At 44.5% G+C, this 22532-nt stretch overlaps 1 protein-coding gene across 4 annotated transcripts in view; it reads right to left on the bottom strand.

Moving 5' to 3' along the window:
- Nucleotides 1–4190: 4190 nt before the first annotated feature.
- pdlim2 (PDZ and LIM domain 2 (mystique)) overlaps nucleotides 4191–22532 on the bottom strand; it is a 34392-nt gene continuing 16050 nt past the window's right edge. For 3 of the 4 annotated variants that reach the window (XM_076731879.1, XM_076731880.1, XM_076731883.1), the window contains exons 7-10: nucleotides 10700–10818; nucleotides 6611–6759; nucleotides 5886–5997; nucleotides 4191–5364 (exon numbers count right to left, since the gene is read on the bottom strand). In XM_076731879.1, coding sequence (XP_076587994.1) covers nucleotides 5178–5364; nucleotides 5886–5997; nucleotides 6611–6759; nucleotides 10700–10818 — 567 coding nt within the window. In that variant the 3' untranslated portion in view covers nucleotides 4191–5177. The remainder of the gene's footprint in view (nucleotides 5365–5885; nucleotides 5998–6610; nucleotides 6760–10699; nucleotides 10819–22532) is intronic. The other variant, XM_076731884.1, reaches the window with a different exon arrangement.

Below are 22532 nucleotides of genomic sequence, written 5' to 3'. Positions count from 1 at the left end.
CCGCCTGAGAGAGCCAGAGAGGAGGGTCTACATGTGACCAGGGTAAACCCACCTGAGCTCACCTTCATCAAACGTCATCACAAGGTCCACAAGGCTTTTTTTCTGTGTTATAATTGGCCTAAAGGATATGGTGTAAAAAAAAAAAAAATTAAATAAATACATAAAGTCTAAATAATTTGCATCTCTTCTGCTGGATTTAATTTACATTTGCATTACAAGTGATGAACACAAATCATCATTTTGTGTCTTTAGAGGGTCTTGTAAGAGAAAGGTTGTTGTAAATGGGAAGACAGCAGTAATGATGACGATGAAGAAGAGGTTTATAGTCATATAAATGAGCTCAGTGCCATATTTTGATTTTTTTGCTGCTTTTTGATTTGAATTGGCTGTTTCCATCCAGGTTGTAGAAGACAGGAAGGTCTTGATTGCGTTGGGGGAGCCAGCTGAAGTTATGAATGAATGCTGCAGGTCTCTTGTGTATTGTGTGTTTCAGTGGATCAAAGGCTTTTCATTCAATCAGCGGGAAGGAGAGGAAGTAAAGACTTTTATAGATACACTTCAGTAAATTCTATAGTGTTGCTGTAGAAAGAGTTATGACAGTGTGGAACAATTTGATCCAGAATATAAAATGAGGCTGAGTTGTCGTTTTGTGGATGTCAATTTTATGACATAGTGCCATATTTTTCTGCTCCAGAAACAGTTATTTTCATGTCCACTTGGAGGCCATCGGCAGCAGTGAGCTCCCCATAAAACATTGCAATAGATAGGCTCTTTAATGCAAGTTTCTACCTGGTGATGGCTCCAGTTAGACAGAGGATGGTGCAATGGAAGTGAGCTTGCCACTGAAGGCAAATGAGCTTCTGCAGGTCTGACAACTAACCTGCTGAACATGAACAAGTTTGGAAGCCGAATTCAAAATCAGCTGAGAGTGAGAGGGCTGTTCTTTGCAAACAAGATGTTGTTTTTGTTGCCAGAGTAGATTTAATACGTGGCCTAACAGATGCTGCATGCTGATCCATCTATCTCTACATACTTAGATTTAGAGGTAGAAAAATACTCCAAAAACTCAAATCTCTTGTTGAAAGAATAATATTTTTAAAAACATTAAATTTTTTCCCCTCTAAAAGAATCAGTCCAACAAATACAAGGAATCATAAACTTCCTCAAAGTCTCCTTTTCACATTTTTGCCTGTGTGTATGGAAAGTTCCCAAAATACAGTCCTGGACTCCACAGATTTCTGTTTTAAAAATACTTTTTGATATACGAGAGGCCCGGGAGGACGGCAGCCGAAGCGATTCAAATCTGGAGAGCATTTCAGAACATGAGAAGGTGCACAAGGAAAGTGTTTGAAAAGGGACTCTATGCAATTGGGCTTGACATGTATTCACTGACATACCCAGACTGCAGGCACCTCAGTCGTGCAAGTATGCCCGGCAGTATAATGGTGCACTGTGCTCTGACCCACACAGTGGACCCAGGGTTTGTTATTCCTGTATATGATACTGTACACTGGAGCAGGCTCAGAAAACCAGCATGATTATTGAAAGAAAGCACCAGGAGTGGATGGGCGCCTGCTCAGCAACGAAACAGAGGGCTGTTTATCCAAGCTGTTAAATAAGGCTTCAAGTACAACACCCCCCTCCAACTCCACAAGGCCCAAATCTCTCTCATCTGGAAAGCACAGTTTCCATTTAAAATGTCACGTCCCAAACTGCACATTACATCAAATTGTACTTAATGGCATCCAGACAAACTTTAATGTCGTTCCAACATTTTCTCTCTGTGCACCCCACAGCCCCCTCTCGCTCCTTATAGCCAAGCAAGCAATCTCTCCTTCTCCCTGTTCCACATCTGGACTCCATTCCAGGTGGGGTATTGAGAAAGGGGAGACTGTCAGGAAGGAAAGGTGGAACGCAGAGAAGCTCCGAGGCTCAAAAAGCAGAACTGAGATAATGTCTTTGGGGAGATTTTGGTGGAAGTTACGCAAGTTTTGGGATGCCGGACAGACGATACGTGAGATGGCTGTTTGATGATTCGTGTTGTGCGTGTTCCTGTTGTCCTTCACATCACACGCTAGAGCAGAAAAAGTTCAAAATAATGAGGTTTTCAGTGCAATCAGAGATGGGAAGCAGACCGAGGGACTGCTGAGACTGAGGCATAGCTCAGGCTTGTGTTTCTGCCAAAGGATAAACAAAAGAAAACTTCCAGCCGGGAAGCAAACATCAGGCTCTCTAAGGCCGTCGGCTGGTGCTGAGTCTTTCTTGGGGAGCTCATGACATCTAGTGGCGTGACCAGCAGCACGCAGAGGGCCCGCCCTCTGTCAATCTCCACGTCAGTCCTGCAGTCATGAGCATTTCCTGGATGAATGGTTTTAATTAAGGATTTATGGGGACATTAAACCTACTGCTCCCACAATTTATGGGGTTATCAAATCATAATGCGGTGATATATTTTGCAGCACTAAATACCTCTGTCATCATTAAAATGTAATATTAGCAGTAGACCTAACAGTGGCAGAAGCATTTAAAGGGTGAACAGTTTAGGTTTTTGTGGCATCTAGTGGTGAGGTTGCAGATTACAACCATAAAAAAATGCAAAAGGCTCTGAACCATTGTTATATTTTGTCCACTCTGGGCTGCTGTAGAAGCACGGCAGTTCAACAAAAGACCTTGAAAATGCAGTGATCAGGTGATTACACACAAATGAAAACAAACATTTCACTTCTGCCGATCAATCCGTCTAAATCTTACACACTGGACCTTTAATGTAGCATCGGCCGTTATTTAATATTTTTGTTGCCTTCAAGTATACTTAATTGCGAATTCAGTATATTCATTTTTAATGCATTTAAGTAGAACTGAATGGCATCTGTTTAGAAGTACGCTTCATAAACGTATATGAAGTGTACTTGTAATGACTTTTCTATATTTTATATTTCTAATCCACTAAACTACGTTTTCACCTGGGCTGTTTGCTCCATGTTTACATAAACCAGTCCTCATTTCTACTCTCACATGTCTCCAAAGGGAACAAAATTGTCCTTTTACATTAAAATTAACCGTATTTCAGCTCTTCAACATTTAGATAAACTTTCTGTACAGTCACAGCAGTACTGTGACTTTTACAGTTCAGGTCAGACGCTTTTCAAACCGTAATAATGGTGCCCTCTTCTGGCCAGCAGCGTGAATTACATGAATATTGTTTGAAATGATCTTTGCAGTTTGATTGCAGTTGGACTCCAACAAAGGGGGACGGGGTTCAGTCCTGCTGACAGAACACACAGAGACCCCTGCTGTTTGTTACCTTCAGCTTTGATCCATGTTAGACCTCCAACGTGCTGCATAGCTGGACCCCGTCAGATGTGGGTAACATCCTCCGTGTCAAACCTGTCCTCTTCCAGCAGGAACGTGTCCTCCATGCAGCTGTCAGTCGTATGGTTTCAGGCGTGTCTGAACAGTTTGAGGGAAAAGCCTCAAAGATCTTGTACTTTTACATGTAAATGTGCGGTGAAATTGACGGCGGCGTGACTCAAACAGAGACAAGTCGGTGTCAACAGTGCAACTCTTTCATGTTTGCTTTGTAATATGTCTCCTGGCATTAACAAGGAATCATTTGCATAAGTACGTTTATCCCAAATAGAGAGTTCTGATATGAAGTCACGTTTTAAACCTATTTTCAGTTTTGAGTGGTAAATGACAGAAGGTTAATGATTAGTTGGGGTACTTACATGTATTGTAAGGAGGCCATTTTCACTTCAGATATTTTGACAAGTCATAGAAAGAAAGACACAGCTGTCATTAATAACATTAATAATGAACGCACCCCCACTTGCAGGGCCCTCTTGCTGTGCATGCTGTCTGATATGAAGTCATCATTAATGTAATGAGTTACACCTGTGTTTTACTGCTGAGACGCAACCACGTGGCAGCTGTGACACTTAAAGACTTGCAATTTTATGATCTAAAGCATCATCAGGAACATGAAATTATTTTGTTTATCTATAAATGTTAATCATTATGAGTTAAATATTTGCCATAGCTGTGTGGCAAAGAGAAACAAACTTTTGTGTTTGATGTGAAAATACTGGAAGTCAGAGCAGGAAGCACCAAAGCGTGAAGGAGCAGTCGTGGTTTAGGAAGACATTTACCCTCTACCCACTCTTTATTCAAACACAGTCATCATCACTGAAGAAGCTTCAGGTTGTGTGATTTTATTAAGTGCCACATGAAATGCGAACATTATAGTGGATCTCTGAGTACTGCTGTGACTGGACAAGTGTAGTATCAACTCTTTTCACACGAAATGTCCTGTGCATACATTATGCATTTTAAATGGTCTATATTAAAGAATACAGCTCAATCACAAAAACATCAAAAATATCTGTATAGTGAATGAATCTATAGTCCCTCATAAGCAACAAAACAGCAAAACAAGTCAGCATATATGTATTTTTTTCATTATTTCTACTCTTAAATTCTGCTTACAAAAGAAATATAGAAAAACTCAAGGGCTTTTGGCCTGACTCTAGCGCAAAATTCACATACTCCTTTCCGTCTGTACTCAACTCGGACCCCCTTTCCCTTCTCTCTCGTGCACACACAGTCACACACGCACAGATGCAAGGAAGTCATGCAGAAGCCACCACACCTCTGCATGTGAAAGCATGCACCCATACACACCCACACACACAGCACTGTCTGTGTACAGTACTTCTTTAAAATGGCATGCAGTGTAGATGAGATTTTGGTCCCTTTGTGCCAGCAGGAGATTCAAATGATTATCCAGATCCTCGGAGAGTCAGAGAGCCAGTCCTGTTGAGTTTGTCTAAAGCATTTGTGCTATGTAAATCTGGCCTTGGTACACTGTGATGTGGCTGGAGTCCAGGGCAGCTGTGCATCGTTAGAGCTAATAATAACCTAAAGAGACTGGAGGCTGAGCCATATGAAAAACAAAGCCCCAATGCTCATACAATTACAAGAAAGGCAAGAAAGTGAATCATAATATTGCAAAGTATGGTTAAATGTTATCAGAAAAGAACATCCTGTGCCATATCGCTGACCAGTGTCCACCTCCACGCCCCCATCCCAAGGTCTATAACTGTGTCAGATGAGGTGGAGCTTCAGGCAGACAAGCAGCACTCTACGTCCAGAGCGGGGGCAGGCGAGGAGCGGCGGCCTCATTGGCGAGGGGACACGGTGGCTCGTGGGGAAATACCTTGGTGCCTCTCTTTGGCGTGCTTCTCACAGTACATCACATCTCCGACCCAAAAGTGGCCTCTCATGTTGAGGTTAAGGCCGCAGTCTGTGCAGGTGTAGCACTCTGTGTGGCGGAAGTGGTCGTCCGTGATGCGCACTGCCACCGTGCTGTTGGAGGAGATGAATGCAGTCAGACATCGTACAACCGCACATTTCCTCGTTTTCAATGTAAGTCAAGCCCAGAGATGCTAAGGTCATCACAGAAACATTTGTATCTTAAAGAGAAAGAGACAAGTTGACGCCACAGCAAATACATTAGCATGTTCAAGACATCTTTAATCTTGTTTTCCTATAAACAAATGCATCGCAAATGTGGCAGCAAATTTTGTTCCAGGGCAGCGTTACCTGTCCAGGCAGATTATCTAAGTATCCAAAATAATCTGTATCACTTCAGTCAAAAAAACTCAAGCATTTCATCTGCTGTGGAAAGAAGTAAAACTGCCCTGCTGGTGGATTTGTTTCAACTTGACTTAGTTATAATAATTCAGTAATTAACCTCATAACCGGTTGTCTTAATATCTCACTCTGCATGTGGAACATCCTTCACCGCAGGGCAAATCATCATCACGTTTGCTCACACACCTGTGTTGTTCGGGTGAACGTGTCACTGCAGGTGACAGTGGACTTACAGAATGCTGGTGCCACACTTCTCACAGACGTGGGTTTTTTTCACTCCTCCTACTGATGTGGTGGGTTTGGGGACGTTGGGCGAGAGCTTCCCTGGGAACCGCTGGGCTGCCTCTGGAGTCAAACACACACACACAAACACAGCTGCTCGTAGGGATGCTCTGATAGTCTGTCTGCTCATCAACACTTCACTGCTCTCTGTCAGCGGAGCTTGTTTGTGTTTCCCACTCGTCATCGGAAGCTCAGCGCTCATGGGATGCGCTTCACGAACCAGTTTTCCACACATTGGTCATTATCCCGTCATGAAAGAATGTTATTACACTCTGGATTTATCCGTTTATCAAAGCAGAGGGAGGAAAGGAGCACAGATGCATTGCATGATATGCTGTTCGATATAAACTGCACACAGGACAGCTTTTCTCTACATCTTTCACAGGTGACGACCACATGGAGGTCCAATTCATGCTGGCTTGTTCTGCATGATGCGTTTTTAACAGGGATGATTTTAAAATCGGAGCAGCAACATTCATGTCCCAGCCATTTTCTAGACATTTTTCACAAAAATTAGATGATTTGAACCCAAAGTAGAGTGTGTGTGTGTGTGTGTGTGTGTGTGTGTGTGTGTGTGTGTGTGTGAATATTTGTGCAGTGATTATTCAGTATTGCAGTACAGGCAGTGACTGTTGTCATCTGTGTGCATTAGTCTGAAATACAGAGAGCTTCTAACCTTTCTCATCAGCCTCCAGGACCTCTTGCAGCATTTTAAAGGTGTTGGACTGACGAGGCGCCGTGCGGAACTCCTTATTTTCCTGGATCATCTTGTACACCTCCGAGTCCCTGTCGAACCTCTGCATGGCAAAGTCAGAGCTCGAACTGCTGCAAATAAAACATATATGACAGGTTACAGGTCATCACATCCACTACAATCATGCGTTGTGCTGATGTGTTGAGTAGAAAATGTATGCTTACGAAAGACTTGTGAGTCTGGTTTAACTAAATCCAGAGGAAATGAATGCAGCTGGCTTCGAGACTTTGACCTTCTAGCATGAAGTCTAGATTGCACACCACAGGCAAGAGGCCAAACAGCGTCCAATCGCAGACGTTCAACAGGACCCCGTCATATCCCCTTACCAGACCACTGTTCTTAAGGCTAAGCTGCCGAGAAACAAGAAGAAAAAGCTGCCTCTAACTGTTCTAGCGGTGTAATTTCTCTCCACAGCATCTTGTGGGTGTTTCCAGACACTCAGTGCACAGGAGGGTGCAGGAGGGGAGAGGAAGCTTTCACCTTTGGGTACTACAAACTGTCAACTCGTTAAGAAATTAGAAAAAAAGACCAGTGGCTCACTTTACGAGCAAATTCTTTACCCCTGGTGTGGTGGAAAAGTGGTTACGTTTTACTGCTTCTTCCATACTTAATGTGCGGCTGCATACCAATCTCTCCCTACCCCTGCTGAGGAAACGTATGCATTCAAATCTGGATGATGTGCCAGTGAGTAAAAACAAACACAGAGACACAAAGCCTGCTCTGGTGTCACTGTGTTTGTCTGGAGGGAGCTGGTGAGTGTTTCTCTCAACAGGAACTGGTTGGCTGGGTATACCAGTCAGGCCAGGTGCGGTTTGATGCCTTCCACCTGCAGCCAACTTGTCAGCCTCTGTTAACTTAACATGACTGACTGTCCCTCCTTCTGTCAGATGCAACAAAGATGGTGAAATATTTCCTCTTCAACTGACACCTGTGCTGTGAAGAATGTGCACCACCTAAGCTTCACCCATAGAGAGGCTCCATTACTGTGAATTCACATACACATGTAACTGGCACTGCACTATGAGGCCTTGTTTTACTTAGATTGGTGCACAAGGACAACATTACATTTCATAAGTAGTTGGACAATTTGCTAATTTAAGTTTATTTAAGCTTTAGTTTGGATGAACAGTGTAGGAATTACAGTGCTTTTTCTACATGATCCCCCATTTTACTGGAATGATAAGTAATCTCATATAAAGTCAGATAATGTTGCATATTTGGTGTCAAACCTTTGTAGTCTAAGGCATTTCTGAACCACAGACATCAGCACATACTCAGTACCTTCCCCGGTGATGCTCTGCCAAGCCTGTACAGCAGTAAGCTCCACTTCTTGCTCGTTTCAGGCTTTTGCCTTCAGTCTGAGGAGCACGTGCTCAGTTGGATTGAGTTTAATAGCTGTTTAGCAGGGGTACTGTGGATGAGAAAGTCTCCCTTAAAGCTGAAAGTCAGCACTTTAACATCGTAGTCATGGGTTTAATTCAGATATGCAAAAGAATAAATACACAAGTTTTCCTCATTGTGCTGCTTATAAAACTACATCTCATAGTGTATGTTCACAGGGGTTTTCTAAGCATCAAACATGGCTGTCTATGTGTTTTCATACGCATGTTGTTCCTGCCTGGATTTCAGCTTCAGGCTTTGGCCTCCCGCGAAATGAACATGGCTGAAACAGGAGATGGCAAACAGACAACAAATATGCGGCCAAAGCAAATGCTCAGACCCTTTCCTCTGCATCACTGAACATGCTTCAAATTGAAAACAGACCTCTAAAGAACACCCTCCAAGTTCTCCACATGCTCAGCTCCACCCTCAGTCCGTTTCCCCCTTTTCCCTTCGCTCACCATCCCTTCTGAAAGTGCTATCTCGAGACAAATGGAAAGTTTGGGTCAAATGGGAGGAAAACAAACAGAAATGAGGGTGAGAGGGCATCTGAACAAGCGGTCGAGTGCACGGATTCGCAGTTACATTTTAGTTAGTACAGACAACTCGTGGGTAGTTTGTCATTTGGGAATTGTGCTTTTAAATGTTCTCGTATCTGCACAATGTCTGCATCTAAGATGAATGTGTGCTGGATTCCATAGCCAGACTTAGAACAGACGAACAATGATAATGATCTCCTCATCGCACATGCATGTAGCCAAAACACATCCAAGATCACAAGGCTAAATTCCAACCACATTGCTCAAACTGGCTCAGTACAAACACCTCAACCTAAGTCGGTACTTCCTAACAAAAGAAATCCAAATGACAAAAAGACAAAATGACATGACTCACCTCACAAGTAAAGAACGATGGAACAAAGAAAGGCAGCTCAGCTATTCTTCCCAGTAAATGTCCCTTTATTTCTAACACTGCCGGAGCGACTCAGAACACACGAGAGAAAAGACAACATTAGCACACACACGCAGATGCCGAACACACACCTCTATCAAAAGCAGACGAGACAGAAAAACAAGAGTCTGACTGAAAGGTGTGCCTCTGGCCTGAAACTCATTGGTCATGCGACGTGAAGGGGTGGGTAGATGGGTGTCACTGAGTCTGTGATTGGCTGGGGAGGAGTAGGGAGAGGCTTGGTGTGCAGGCTGGGGGCTCCAGACTGGGGGACAATCAGGGGGAGAAGTACAAATCAGACATTTTTGGGAATATGGAGTGTTTGGATATGACTGCAGTTGCTGACATGTCATATCAGGAGCCGCGGTTACCCAGGGGGGAACAGGGGCCAAAGTCAACCATCCGGCACTGTGAAAACAGCCACACCAGGCTCTCCAGCTGAGACAGTGGACACAAAGGATTATGTGAGAGACTCAAAGAAGATTTTCATTTCTGCTTGGACAAAAAACATCAGTGAGTCTGAGCGAATCCAAAAACAAATGCTCAGAGGGCAGCACCTGCAAGCTGTGAGCTGAGTCAAATTACAGCTACATCACCTCATCAGAGGGGGCGAAGCAGGAAAAAGCAAACTGCAGTGTAGGTGGTGGACACAATATAGAGTTTCCCAAAGGCTGAAAATTCATTTTGTGCAGTGCAGCTGCAAATGGCTCAAAGCACCAAGACTCAGCTGCAGCAGAGCGGCAAATTCACAAGCTGACTCACACTCAATGAATGTGCTGCTCTGACAGACTTTTCAGTCCATTTGCACTTTCAACTGCTTTTCCACACACACTTCTGGAAGGAGGAAACAATAATTACAAACACACAGAAATGTGTGTAGCAGAAACTGGCTTCCCATTTAAAATCCAAGAAATGGGTCATGCTGCAATATCATAACCACTGATCCGATCTCATGTAATTTAATACAATATCCCTGCAGTGAAAATACATACAGCTGAATCAGCACTTCTGTCACGACTTATTTTACCAAAGGTAGTCATCACAGCTAGACCAGCTTATACTGAAAGCTTTTCCTGTTGTTTTTCCAGCATGTATGAAATGACCAAGCTTTTCAGGACCAGGTCATGCTGATTTCTTTGGCCTGAATCTGTGGGTGTAACCACTACTGGCCTATAGATGGCGCTGAATGACTGTGCCTGTGTATCAAACAATATTGTGAGGTAGGAGACCATCCTGTCACTGTTTATGTGGAAGCTTTAGGTTGTACTTTACACTTTGAAGTTTCTATTATTTTTATAAATTAAAATGCTAATTTGTATATATTTTAATATAATATCATATGAGAGTAAAAACTTTTTTCATTTTTTACTCATGAAGCCTTAAAAAACTAAAATCAAGTGAAAAGTGAATGCTGCTCTGCATGTTGTGCATGTTGTGGACTGTAAAAGCATCTTGTTCATATTCAATAAAGTACAGTTTTTCCTTTTTTCCCCATAGATGCAGTGACAGATTAAGAATAGCTCGAGCATGTCTGGTTAGATTGTAAAATTACTTCATGTTTCACTGCAACAAATGGTGCAACTAAAAGATTACAGGTGTGTATCAGTATCAGCTGATGTGATTCACATGATGCTTGCAGTGAATTGTGGTGATTTAACGTGTGATACGAGTGGTCTTTACCTGCGACGAGGGGACATGGGCACGTCCCGATCGATGGGGCTATGGGGTGAGTAGCGCCCCGGTGGGGTCGGGGTTCTGCTGGACACGGAGTTATTTCTGAAGTCTGAAGGGGAGAACTCCTGTGGAAGAGGACAACGAAAGCAAAAGAGAGAATCAGTAAGCATGAAAGTCCAACTTCCTGCAGCAGCTGAGAGCAACTTTGCAGTTCAGAGTTGAGGAATCGATTGAGACAGCTTGCAAGTTCATAGAGCGTCATGCAATGTTACTGTGAAGCATCACAACAAGAGCGACGTCCAGTGCAGACGCAGAGATTCACCTCCAGTGTTTCTGGATTACTGCTACACAAAGCACACATCGGCACTGAACAAATGTACCTTTCCTTGTTTCAGGAAGCTCTAAATCTGAGGTGACTGAACTGTACGACAACCTGGAATAAAAGAAAGCCTGACCCACCATCGTGTAGGATACATCCAGTCAAGATCAGAGCGGGAGAGATTTATCAGTAGCTTAACTGAGATCCACCTGGAGAAGCATCACATACAGAACCACTGAGACAACTCTGCTTCATCGTCGTCACCCTTATCACATTTGACTGAAACCTGAGTGAGTCCCTTGGTTTCGAGTGCAGAATAAACAACACGCTTTGTCATTGTTGGATTGTATTTGGTGCCCTGCGCTCTCAAATAAAGTTTCTATTGCATGAGTCACACCCAGCATTCCTCTGCTGCAGCCCATCAGTCTCAACAATCACAGCAACCCACATCAACGGTTTTTATCTTCATTACCGTTTACATCAGAGCTGTACTTCGGCCCCTCAGCTGATAGATGATAGATTGTGTGGCAACAGATGTTTGGCACTGACTCTAGCGTTGGTCTGACGGGAAATACGGAGCCAGCATGTACTTCGATGGGTTCCAGATGCAGGCCAAATGTCACAATTATTCACGGTGGTTATACACAGTGTCCCTGGTCACGACATGAGAGAAGTCATTCCACGTGGCGAGACCCTCACTCAGCTAAACTGAACACTTACTGTAGAAACAACAGTGTTATTCAGGCAGGAAAGTCTTGGTTAAGTGAATATTGGACTTTTGACAGAAGAGGGCGCTGCATGCCTACTGTACACATGAAGCTCATAAACTACAGGTTTCAGCTGAAGTGCAATTGCCCTTTTTCATTGTAGCTGCAGCACACAGTTACAACATTGCAGGCAAAGGTTGATTTATTTAAGTTTCATTATGTCATGAGAGAGCAGGAGTGAGCCACCGGTGAAACCCACCTCAGGCACATGTTCGCACTAAACACTCAGCACACCTGGACCAAGTCTGCACAGCACATAACTCAAGCCAGACACTTTTACTGTCAGGAATCCCAACAAACTAATTGTTTTTAACCACAACACTGTCTGGCACCCAAGCATGTCCACCTGTGATACTGACCGCTGACTGATAACAGAGCACACTCAGGCACTGCTGCAGCATGCAAAACAAGAAATCTCCAAACAGCTTCGCAACTTCCAGTTTGCTGGGGAAACAAAGTGATTGCTTTCTTCTAGGTCTGCGCACAGTCCAGGAAAACAGTCCACAGACAACAGTATGGCTTTCACAACAAAGCTCACCGAGTTTTTCTGCCTCAGCCGTCATCAGCTGGCATCGCTGTCACACAGGCTCCATCCCAGGGACAGCCGTCTCCACCCGCCTCTTTGAACCGGTACATGTCTGAGACTGAAGTGGGAGCTGATGCTGGAGCTCGGCGCTGACACAGTGGCACTGACGGAGTCAAAGATTCATGTGTCCGATGCCAGCACCCGCTTCCAATTCAGCAACTCTTTGAACAATGTCTCTGTTCTCAATTGGGTCCAATTTTCCTCTCCTTTTTCCTTAGCGAGTGGGTAGATTAGCAGTGCGTGCCAGGAAGCCTTTACCAGAAACGATCACTGGGACGTCTCCCTGTGATTCCTCGCAGGATAAACGCAGCATAATAACAGCAGGCTCAAAAGATCACATATTCCATATCATCAGAGTGCAAGAATAGAGGCACCCACGTCCTCTCCTGCTGTGAACCAATCTTAAGGGCATCTACCTGACAGACATACATGCTTTAGGGATTCTTTCAGGAAGGCCTAGTGAAGCCACACAGCATGTGCATATGAATCCACACTAATGCAAACCAAGCCTATGTTATATAAGTGTCTGGCTGCTGAATGTGGATCTTCATGCTCTCCAACAGCAGAAGACTAGCGGATAAAATCACAAGTCTGATCTATGAGACTCAAGAGGAATGCAATGAAGTAAAGAAAAACAAAAAGGAAGAGGGAGAGAGAGAAAAAACAAGCGCTCCGCTGTGACAGGGAGTATGCAGCTGTGATTGAGCTTGACCTTAGAAAGTTCAAAAAAACTTTGTCTGACCACCAAGCAGTCCCCCCTTCACCGTCCATTCTACTGTCCCCGATGCCAGCCTTTTATAGCAGTAACCATGGCATGGCTGCCAGCAGCCTTAAACTGGGCTCCCCAAAACATCTTTGTTCTAAAATCCTCACTGCTCCATTGTAAGCCATCACACCATTACACACGGCTGATCTCAGAGCTGCAATGCATTTGGTAAACCTCGCCATGGCAGTGCCAACAATGCCCGCAAGTCTCATGCACCAGCAAACTCAGGGAGGGGCACAGGCGAGCTGAGGAGAGCCTAGTATTTGGTCTTGGATGGGAGCGTGGATCAGAGACCACTGGAGAAAATCAGCCAGTTCTTCCTGGTCGCTGTGGCTGCTGAGAGGAGGAAGCTCTGATTAAAACTGCACTGAGCTGTAATCAGCAGCTCATAGTCAACATACCCGCGATCATTAGAGCAAGTCATGGGTATGCTGTGCTGGTGAGCTGCATGTACGGTAACATATCTAAACTAAGAGCCTTAAGGTCTTCGTACTGAGTTCATGCCTGAGTGCATTCAAACACTAAAGCCTCATTTCTCTCAGTTTCTTGTCCTGCATAAATAAAGTCAGAAGTCTGAATGTGAGATTTCTCAATTTGCGTTTCTGTCTGAAGACAGATCTTTAGCACAAACTAAGCTGTTTAAAGAGATGCGAAACGTTTCTCCTCTTCAGTCCTCGGTTTATCTGTCTGTAACAGTAATGTTTAAACATAGATGAATGGCTTGAATGAATTTTTGTTTTCCTTCAAAATACTTCAGAGAGTTTGTACCTTACATTCAGTATATTAGTAAAGAACTTACCACAGCAACTCACAAGTGCAACACATACATAATTATTGCAATCCTCAGTATCCTCATTCCCTTTTGTATGTTTGGACAATAACACCAGTAACCCAGTTTTTATGGAGAGTCACTGAACTCATCCCTGAACAAACAGGTAAGAACATGTGAGCTGTGCTCGTAATTGATTCAAGACTCTTTATGCCAGCAGCCTTACAACTCTTATACCTTTTGCAATTTCCTCCTCAGTGAAGTCACCACTTAGTGTCCTACACCACTTTGTGAAACTCATGATTGTATAAAGGATATTACTACACAGGCGTGGGAACACTTCATTAAACTGTTGTCGGTAAACACAGTTGGCTTGAAAATGCATTCTGTTTTTAATTTTCGTTTTACAAAGTGTCCCAAACAACTTCGGGAATCGAGGCTGTACTTAAAAACTTGAAACCAAGTTTTCTGGGGCTTTAATGTTAAAATCTGTGACTTTCTGCAGCGGCAGGACATCTGCAGCAAAGATGGCAGATTCGCTGTGGAAGATTGTGATGAAGCCTGCTGTTTATTTGAATCATCCATCCACCCATCCATTTTCTCTACCCGCTTCATCCTGGCAGGGGCGAGGGGGCTGGAGCCGACCTCGGCATGCATCGGGACAGAGAGAGGGTACATCCCTGTGTGTCAGCAAAATCTGACATTAATGGGATTCAGCTTGATCTCGACATGTGAAAATCCAAACATGAAATGTGTGCTTGCCCTGCTCCGAATGTACATAGCAAGCCACATTTCTCAAAGCAGAAAATCAACCACGTAATTGAGCCAATTTGTAGACTAAAATGTCCTTTGTTGCTCTAAAAAGCATTTTTGGATGACTTAACTTGGCATCATCTGATTTAAGTGAATCAATAACCAACTGTGACTTGTTTCTGCTCAAGAAGAGCCTCAGTGCTGCAGGGGAAAAACTGGCGGATTGAGCGTCAAAAATGCAACAGAATGGCTCTCAAACAAAAACAAGCCTCTCGTCTGTGATTGGCCACTTCAAGACACAAACAAACAGGAAATGGTGAAGTGAAGCGAGGGCAGCTGTTTCAGATCAAGGACCACGGGAGACGCTGGGGACAGTGCCAGTGGAGGAGCCTTCAGTCTGGCTCCAAGCAAGCCACTCTGCATCATCATCATTACCACCCTGCAGCTTCAATTACAGGGCACGGGCCAGCAGCGCACAGGAGTGATGCCTACGGGAGCTTTTATTTTGGGAAGCTTGGTGCTGCTGCAAGAAAGTGCTATAACTGCTCATTCACTGTCTCCACCACAGACATGACTGCTGCACTGCAATGAGGCGGGGGGGACAGACATCCTGGGCTGGGTAATAATCAGAGCTGCGTACACTGTTTCCTATCCAGCAGGGTGCAGTGGTGGAGGTCCTGAGCGAACACCTGAGGCTGCCGGTAAGCTGCTCGTTACCCACTGTCACTGACGGACCCTGCCCTGTAATTATGTCTGAGCAATGGTGCATTACTGTGTCCGCGCTCTCAAACAAATAAACAGAACATACGGCTGAACAGGGGGCATCGTTTTATATCAAAATGCACATCATTAACATTCTTGACCTTTTTCATCGCCTCATATCCCTCTCCAGCTGCTTTATGGAAGGTCTGCTGCTGATTGGAATAATGATATGACTCAAGGTGATGGGTGCAGACTGGCTGCATCTCCTATAGAGGCTGCTTCAAGCGATAAGCCCATCTTCTCTCCTCCACATATGTATTTTCAAGTCCAACATTTAATATACGCAAGCTGTACAGAGGATCTAGTTTCTTACCTTAGGACATGCTTAATTTAAGTTTTTTGAGATAGGGATGTAGAACTCTTCATATACAGTATTCGGTCCATCCCGCATTATATTGAGCGAGTTTTAAAAGTTAAGCTTAATCTTCTCAAGCCTCTATGATGCCTCCTACATAAAAATCCTTGGCCCGGGCTTAGACTGTGCAGCATTCAATAACATGGAATGAAGTGACAGATCTATGTGATGCCAGTGCGAATGCCTCCGCCTCTCTCCATTCGTTCACTGCCGCCACACACCATCAGACAGATATAAACCATATGTGCAAGATTAGAGGCCAAATGAGCAGCAGAGATGAAGACAAGAGGATGACGGTGAGCAGACAGTGATTCACTATGTGTGTCGCCACTGTCAGCTCAAACAGAGCTGTGTGTCGTTTCAACTTTGTGCCAGTGAGACTGCCATTTCCATCTTTTGATCTAAACTCAGTATCAGTGCAAAAAGACACACTGAAGAGTTGGATGCTGGAGGAAAAGTTTGGTTTTTCTGCACTGTGCTGTTCATAATCCCTAAAACTCAGCACACCATCAATGTGGATGAGCCTGATTGTGTGTGTGTGTGTGTGAACTGTAACGGCACAGTAAATACTTTGAGACCCCTGAGGCCAAAGCCGTCTCATGTGATCGTAGTGTAGGTGGTCTGAGGGAGGCACTCACCCACACTGCCACCAAAAGTCAGAGACACAATGAGGAGAGAATTCGAGGCTGAGTGCTTATTTATCCACGAAGGGCGCTACAAGCAACACATTTTTCATCCCTATTAAACTCCCCACAAGGCTCCGACTGGAGCAGCATATCAAGCCCATTAGACATCTGGAGTTCATTATGGTTGGACTAAAATTCGCTGGACTTCATGATACTTTTAATTTATGGTCTCCTTTTCATAGGCATCAAAAAAGCACAGTAACAAAAGAAGCTGAATTTAAACCAACTGATCAAAATTGGCATAATGAGTTTAGAGGTCCTGCATTTAACAGCTCATTGGTGAAAATCCCTCCATTGAAGCGATAAAGCTCTAATTTTTAATGAGCCTGATTGCATTGCAACTGCAGTAATTAGACAGAAACCACCTGGCACGGCTCACTCTGGTTTCACACAGAGGTACAGTGACTCCACTGTATAACATGGTATTTGATTTATAATGCAATACAACATGATGGAATACAGTAATACTCATATTTCTACTGGAATTTCCGTGAATGGCTAAAACATAAATCTCAAATGTCAGCAAGACATGCATGCACGCTGTCTCAGTGCAGCAGAATTACTATTCAGCATTAACTGCAGATGCCATTTTACCAGCTTCACAATTATGATTTATGACCAACAAATGCAGCCATTAACCTAAAGTGTAGGTGTTGTCCTGTGCAAAATGAGGGGAATAAATGCTGACATGTCTGTTTTTGCTGGCATGAATACACTGAGGGGCAGTTATACACGTCGTTCCCTTCACAACAACTTCTGGAATGTTGACATTCCGCTCGACCACCTTCGTAAACAGCACCAACTAGTAAAAAGACCCATCTCTCCCGGCCAATATTTCCCCATAAACCTGCAGGGCTGAGTGTCCCCATGAGTGCACCAGGGGGCCTGGAAAGCACGGGGAATCAAAAGTGCCCCAGTTTGCTTTTCCACTCCAGGGGAAAGAAAAACAGGCGTGCTGATCAATCAGCGGAGACAAGGAGAGGCACGCTGCCTGCACGGCGGCCACAATGGACCCCGAGCTTAACGGCTACGAGTCCACGTGAAAAGACCTCACACTGTCCAGTCACAGAGCTCACTGTGCAGAAAAGAAGAAGAAAACATCCCTCCACCGCGGCCACAGCCAGCTCCGCTCCCCCGACACCAGCTTGGCTTAGCGCAGCACAGCGCTGCCAAACCAAACAGCAGCCCCACTCATGTCAGACCTGAAATAGAACATCATTCCAAGCCATCATCGTCAAGGAAAAGATATGCATGTCTGCATTTAGTGCTGGAGGAGAAGCAGCTACAGGTGAAGCACATTTACCTCTACACGTCTCCACTCTTTCTAAAGACGAAAGACTTTCTAATAACTTCAATCTGCAACCAACATCGCGTGCAACATAAAGTTTTACATTTTGACTCCATTTAAAGACATAAACTTAGTTCTATTCCTGTATGCCAAGTCACCATTTCTGATCCAAAGTGATGACCGCAGCTTTGCACTCCAGTCCACCGCAGCCTCCAGAATAGAGCAGGACAAAGTCAGCCGCTGGCAGGCAGGCTGGGCTGCTGTGAGGAGAACGGTGGACAGAGAAGCGTATGGGAGGTATGGATGGATACTCACCCTGCCCTCTCTGGATAAAGAGTTTAGTGACACATGTCATGCAGCCAAGGCCACGGCACCCAATTTAGCATAAAGAGGAAAAGTTTGGTCTGCACAGGGCCAACACTGAGTGTCACCCTGCAGCAGCTGGCCATCCGGCACCAGGAGGATATATTTATAAAGCTACCACCCTATCCCAGCACAGGATCCTGCAGCCCGCTACGGCAACCCTCAAGAACCTCAAAGCGCAGCAACTACAAACCCAGACATGGAGCCTGGTCCTAATGGCCCGGTGACGGGTCAAAGCAGTTTGGTTTTGGCCCTGTGCATCGTAACAGAGATCCCATTGTGGTCATTTCTTGATGATATAAACAGATGCTCTGAATCATGACGGTGGCCGGCCAGCTCAGACACAATCTCATGCCCGGCTTCAAGGAATCTAGGATGCCTTTACTCCTTTTGTCATGGTGGTGAGCTTATAGATATTAAACTCCATAAACACGGCCAGTCACATCACGGCTTGACAAAACAAAACTACAGGGTACAAAGTTGCACCTAATGAAGTGCATCAGTGCTAATTTAGAACATTAATGGAAACAGCTTTACGAACTGATTCCTATTGTTTGCATTTGTCTTCCTTCCAATGAAGGTTGGAGGTCAGGGTGAGCCAGGAGGTTGGGAATGTTGCTTCAGGACACTTTAATAGAGTGAATGCTTCCTGCAGCCTACACCTTCTGATTAAAGGGCCACTTTCCTTATTCAACACTACCCTTTAGAACATGGTCAAGATGTACTGATAGATTTCCTGAAAACATTCATTCCCTTGGCCAAGAGTTTATGCTTTGGGGAACGTAAAGGTCAATTCAGACATTCTTGACCCAAAGGAAACTTGCACAGCAATGTAAAAATGTGGAGAAAAGCCCATCAGTGAGGATGAAGTGCATTCAAGTGAAAGCCTTTTCTAAATAAAAGCCAACAACTGCATTGTCAGTTTTCAAACATGCACTTCTGATCTTTGCATATTATCATACATGTGTTCTGTGTGGTGCTGCAGGCAGTTTGGCCTCCATGATGAGGCACAGAGGATATTGCTGTGCTTCAGGAGCCTCCGGGCTGAGCAGAGCAGTGTGAGGCCTTAAATACAGCTTGGGAATGTCAGCATGCTCCCCGGTGTCCACTCCTTTCCACCACGACCCTGTCTCTTCCAGCTCCCATCACACAACGGCGGGCCTTGTGACGTGAGGGAAAAAGCAGCACCAGCCTTCAACAGCCTCTGCCATCACAGCCACTATTGTGCGCAGGCTTTTTCTCAGGATATCCAACACCCTGGAAAATGGGGGATCCTGTTGCGCATCCCACTCTCCTCACTCAGGGAGCCAAAACAGGGGTGGAAAAGCCTTTTAGGAGCTTTTCAGAGGGGCTGATCACCTGATACAGCAGCACTCTGCACCTCTCAGGGAGGACAGAGGCCCTTGTCATGGAGGCTCCACATCTTAGCGCTCACTGGGCTGCTGTGCTGCTGCCAGCCCGAGCAGCATAATACACAGTGTGCCCATGACGGGCCTCTTCCCAGCCATTTCCCCACCGAGCCCTCTGAAAGAACTCCACTCACTAATCACTGCGCTGCGGCGGGAGGCTCGTCACCACTTTAAAACCAGGGTAGACATCCCTTGAAGTAAGGGGTCAGCCAAAACCCCAAACTCTCATCCAATAGGCTGGATGATGGTAAACACTGAGGCTGTCAGGCCGAGGAGGCAGAGCAAGCAATCCAAATCAGCTTTAGGAACAGAAAGGGCGGACAAAGCAGTGATTAAACATCTGAAACTGTAGTCTTCTCAAAACATACAGCTTGATATTAATTCAGAGATCCCGAGTGAACAGTTAAAAAAAAAAAGCCAAAAAAGGCAAAGCTGACGCTGGAGTAGAAGGAGATAGAAGGAATGTGATGTCTCCCACAGGACGATCCGGATTCCAACATCAGAAAAATGAGAGAAAGGGGTAAATTTAAATATGGCATGGAGAATGGGAGAACGGGCGACTCCATAAATACCACAAGCATGCGAGGCAGGCCCATACGGACGGCTATGACAGGAGCGCGTTCATTCCTCAGGGCTCTCTGATGGAGCTCTCGGCCACAACACAGCTCCTAATGTGTTTCTTGGTAGGCCAATACGGAAGTTTGCTCCACCACGGTTTGCTGGCCGCAGCCTCACTATAACTCCACAGCGGGTTTCTGAATGTGGTTTTGGATTGATGGTGAAAACATCCGCATCTGTAGAGGCTTACAAAGCCTTCGGTGGGAAATAATACAATGATAAAATGTAATATCATCAAGCTGAACGGAGCATGAGCTGGTTCAGACTATTGGACCATTCTCCAGGTGTGACGGACCCTTTGCAGCTTAAACTTTAAGATTTTTAAAGACGCTTTTAGCGGCACTCTGGCAATTTAGCACTGCACTGTCACAGCATTCACAAGAGACAGATTTTAAAAAAGGAGAGGTCGAGATATTCTGACTTTGCTGAGCATGGGTCAAAACCCAACAACACTGAATCCTAGATTTCCCACAGGCTGAGCAGTGACGTGATCTTCATGTGTAAAAGTCGTTAATGGGCTTGGACTAGGCTACAGTGCTAACTCCTTTGTTTATTATTAGCTTTCAAGAACGCTGCAATCATCTGCTGCTGGTTTACTGGAGGTTTCCAGCAACAACCGAAGCAGCCTTTGTCAATGACGCCCCAGATTTATTATTATTATTATATCAGAACTTTCCTCCAACACTTACAAGATGGAATTTGAAATATGTGAATTTAAAATTGCTTCTCAGCCAAATAATCCATAGCGCAGAAAACTTCACTTCCAGAAGTAAAGGATCTGACGCGAGACAACTTTATCATCTCCAGTCCAGCCTACTGTCTCCCTGAGGCGTCCAAATGAACATCACACATCACACTCATGTCAGCTGAATGAGCCTAAGCAGCGAGCCAGTCAGAGAGCTGATTCATGTCTGCACACAGAGACAGCCTACACACCCGCCCTGCCCTAAAACAACTTGGAGGGAGACAACATGCCATGTGGCTTTGCAGTCACATCAAATTAGTTATTAGGAGGGACTTTTGCATTCCTAAAGACTATATTTTGCTGGGACCAGATTTCATGGTCACGACTGACTGAAGCATTCTACAAAAATGATCAGAAAAAGTAATGACGGCATCCTCAAATGAGCCACTCGGACGCCAGTTACATCACGGCCAGACCGGTGCATCTTGCTCCCAGGAACAGATCAAATCTACTCTGACGTAAGCCACCGGTCCCAGAGACCGGACCCCGCTGTGACTGACAGTACATCTGAATCCCATTTAACATGTAAACAACACAAAGAATCCCAAACTCGAGGAGAAATTTTAAAAAAGGATCTTCTCAGCCAGTGGCCTCTTCCAAAGAACGCATGAATGTTTTGAAGTTCAAACCTCTGCATATTTATCTAACTTTATGTCCAGAGTTATAAAAATGGCTGGAATTCGTTGAGCCATTACAAAAGGTCTTGTATGTTTTTTCCTGTTCTGTCAGCTCACACATTCTATCTTCAGCGGGACCCACGCTTGAGACGAAGCATGTAGGCATAGCTGAAATAGCTTGTGATGAACTTTCCCACAACATTTTCTCCCTTTAACTCACTGAAGTCTTTCCAGACGCCCAAGTCCCCTTCTTGGTTTTGTTGCTGGAATGGTAAATAAGCACAGCACAGTTTAGCTGCAGTCTCATGATAACCCCAAGTCTGTATTTTACTCACTTCCCATGTTTTATCTCTTACAAGTCTCCATTCAGACAATTAAAGGTTAAGGCCATTGTTTTGACAGAGAGGAATCATTTTTTTCCATGCAGCCGTCTCTGAATGAAACAGCTCCAGACTGCTGTTCAGCTTAATGTCAGATATTTTTCAAAGACTGACCTTTGAAGTTTATCCACTCCCTGCTATAAAAATGTCAAACCCTCTCTGGATCCTGCCTCCACTGTGGAGCCCACATACAGTACACTGGAGTCCACAAACCTTTGGTAAGGCAAGGCTAACAATCCAAATGTTTTTCTTTAATTTATTACACAGACGAGAGGACAAAACCTCCAGCTGTACTGAGCAAGCAATCCAAAACTGCAGCTACAGAATACAGATTGACTTTGTGAGGATGAATAACATTCATCTAAACATTGCATCTGTCATGTATATTGTACTACTCCTACATCCCAACCTTGTGCACGTGCCATGATACTCAGGAAATCTTCAAAAGAGAAATAGCAAACATTTTTTTACAGCAGAGACACTTCAAAGACACTGTTCTCTCATTTCTGGTTGGACAGGACCATAATTTTAATGCTCACTAAGGGTGTTTGCACATATATATTTTCTTTGCTCTGGTCTGAATCAGTTGATGAGTTGGTGAACTTGGTGCGTTTTCCACTTGGTTGGGTTTCCTCTCAGACCTAAGGTAGGAGCAG

The sequence above is a fragment of the Chaetodon auriga genome, chromosome 5 (assembly GCF_051107435.1).
Source record: "Chaetodon auriga isolate fChaAug3 chromosome 5, fChaAug3.hap1, whole genome shotgun sequence".
Taxonomy (NCBI): domain Eukaryota; kingdom Metazoa; phylum Chordata; class Actinopteri; order Chaetodontiformes; family Chaetodontidae; genus Chaetodon; species Chaetodon auriga.
The sequence above is the reverse complement of the archived record's forward strand: the minus strand, read 5'-3'. Positions and strand labels throughout refer to the sequence as shown.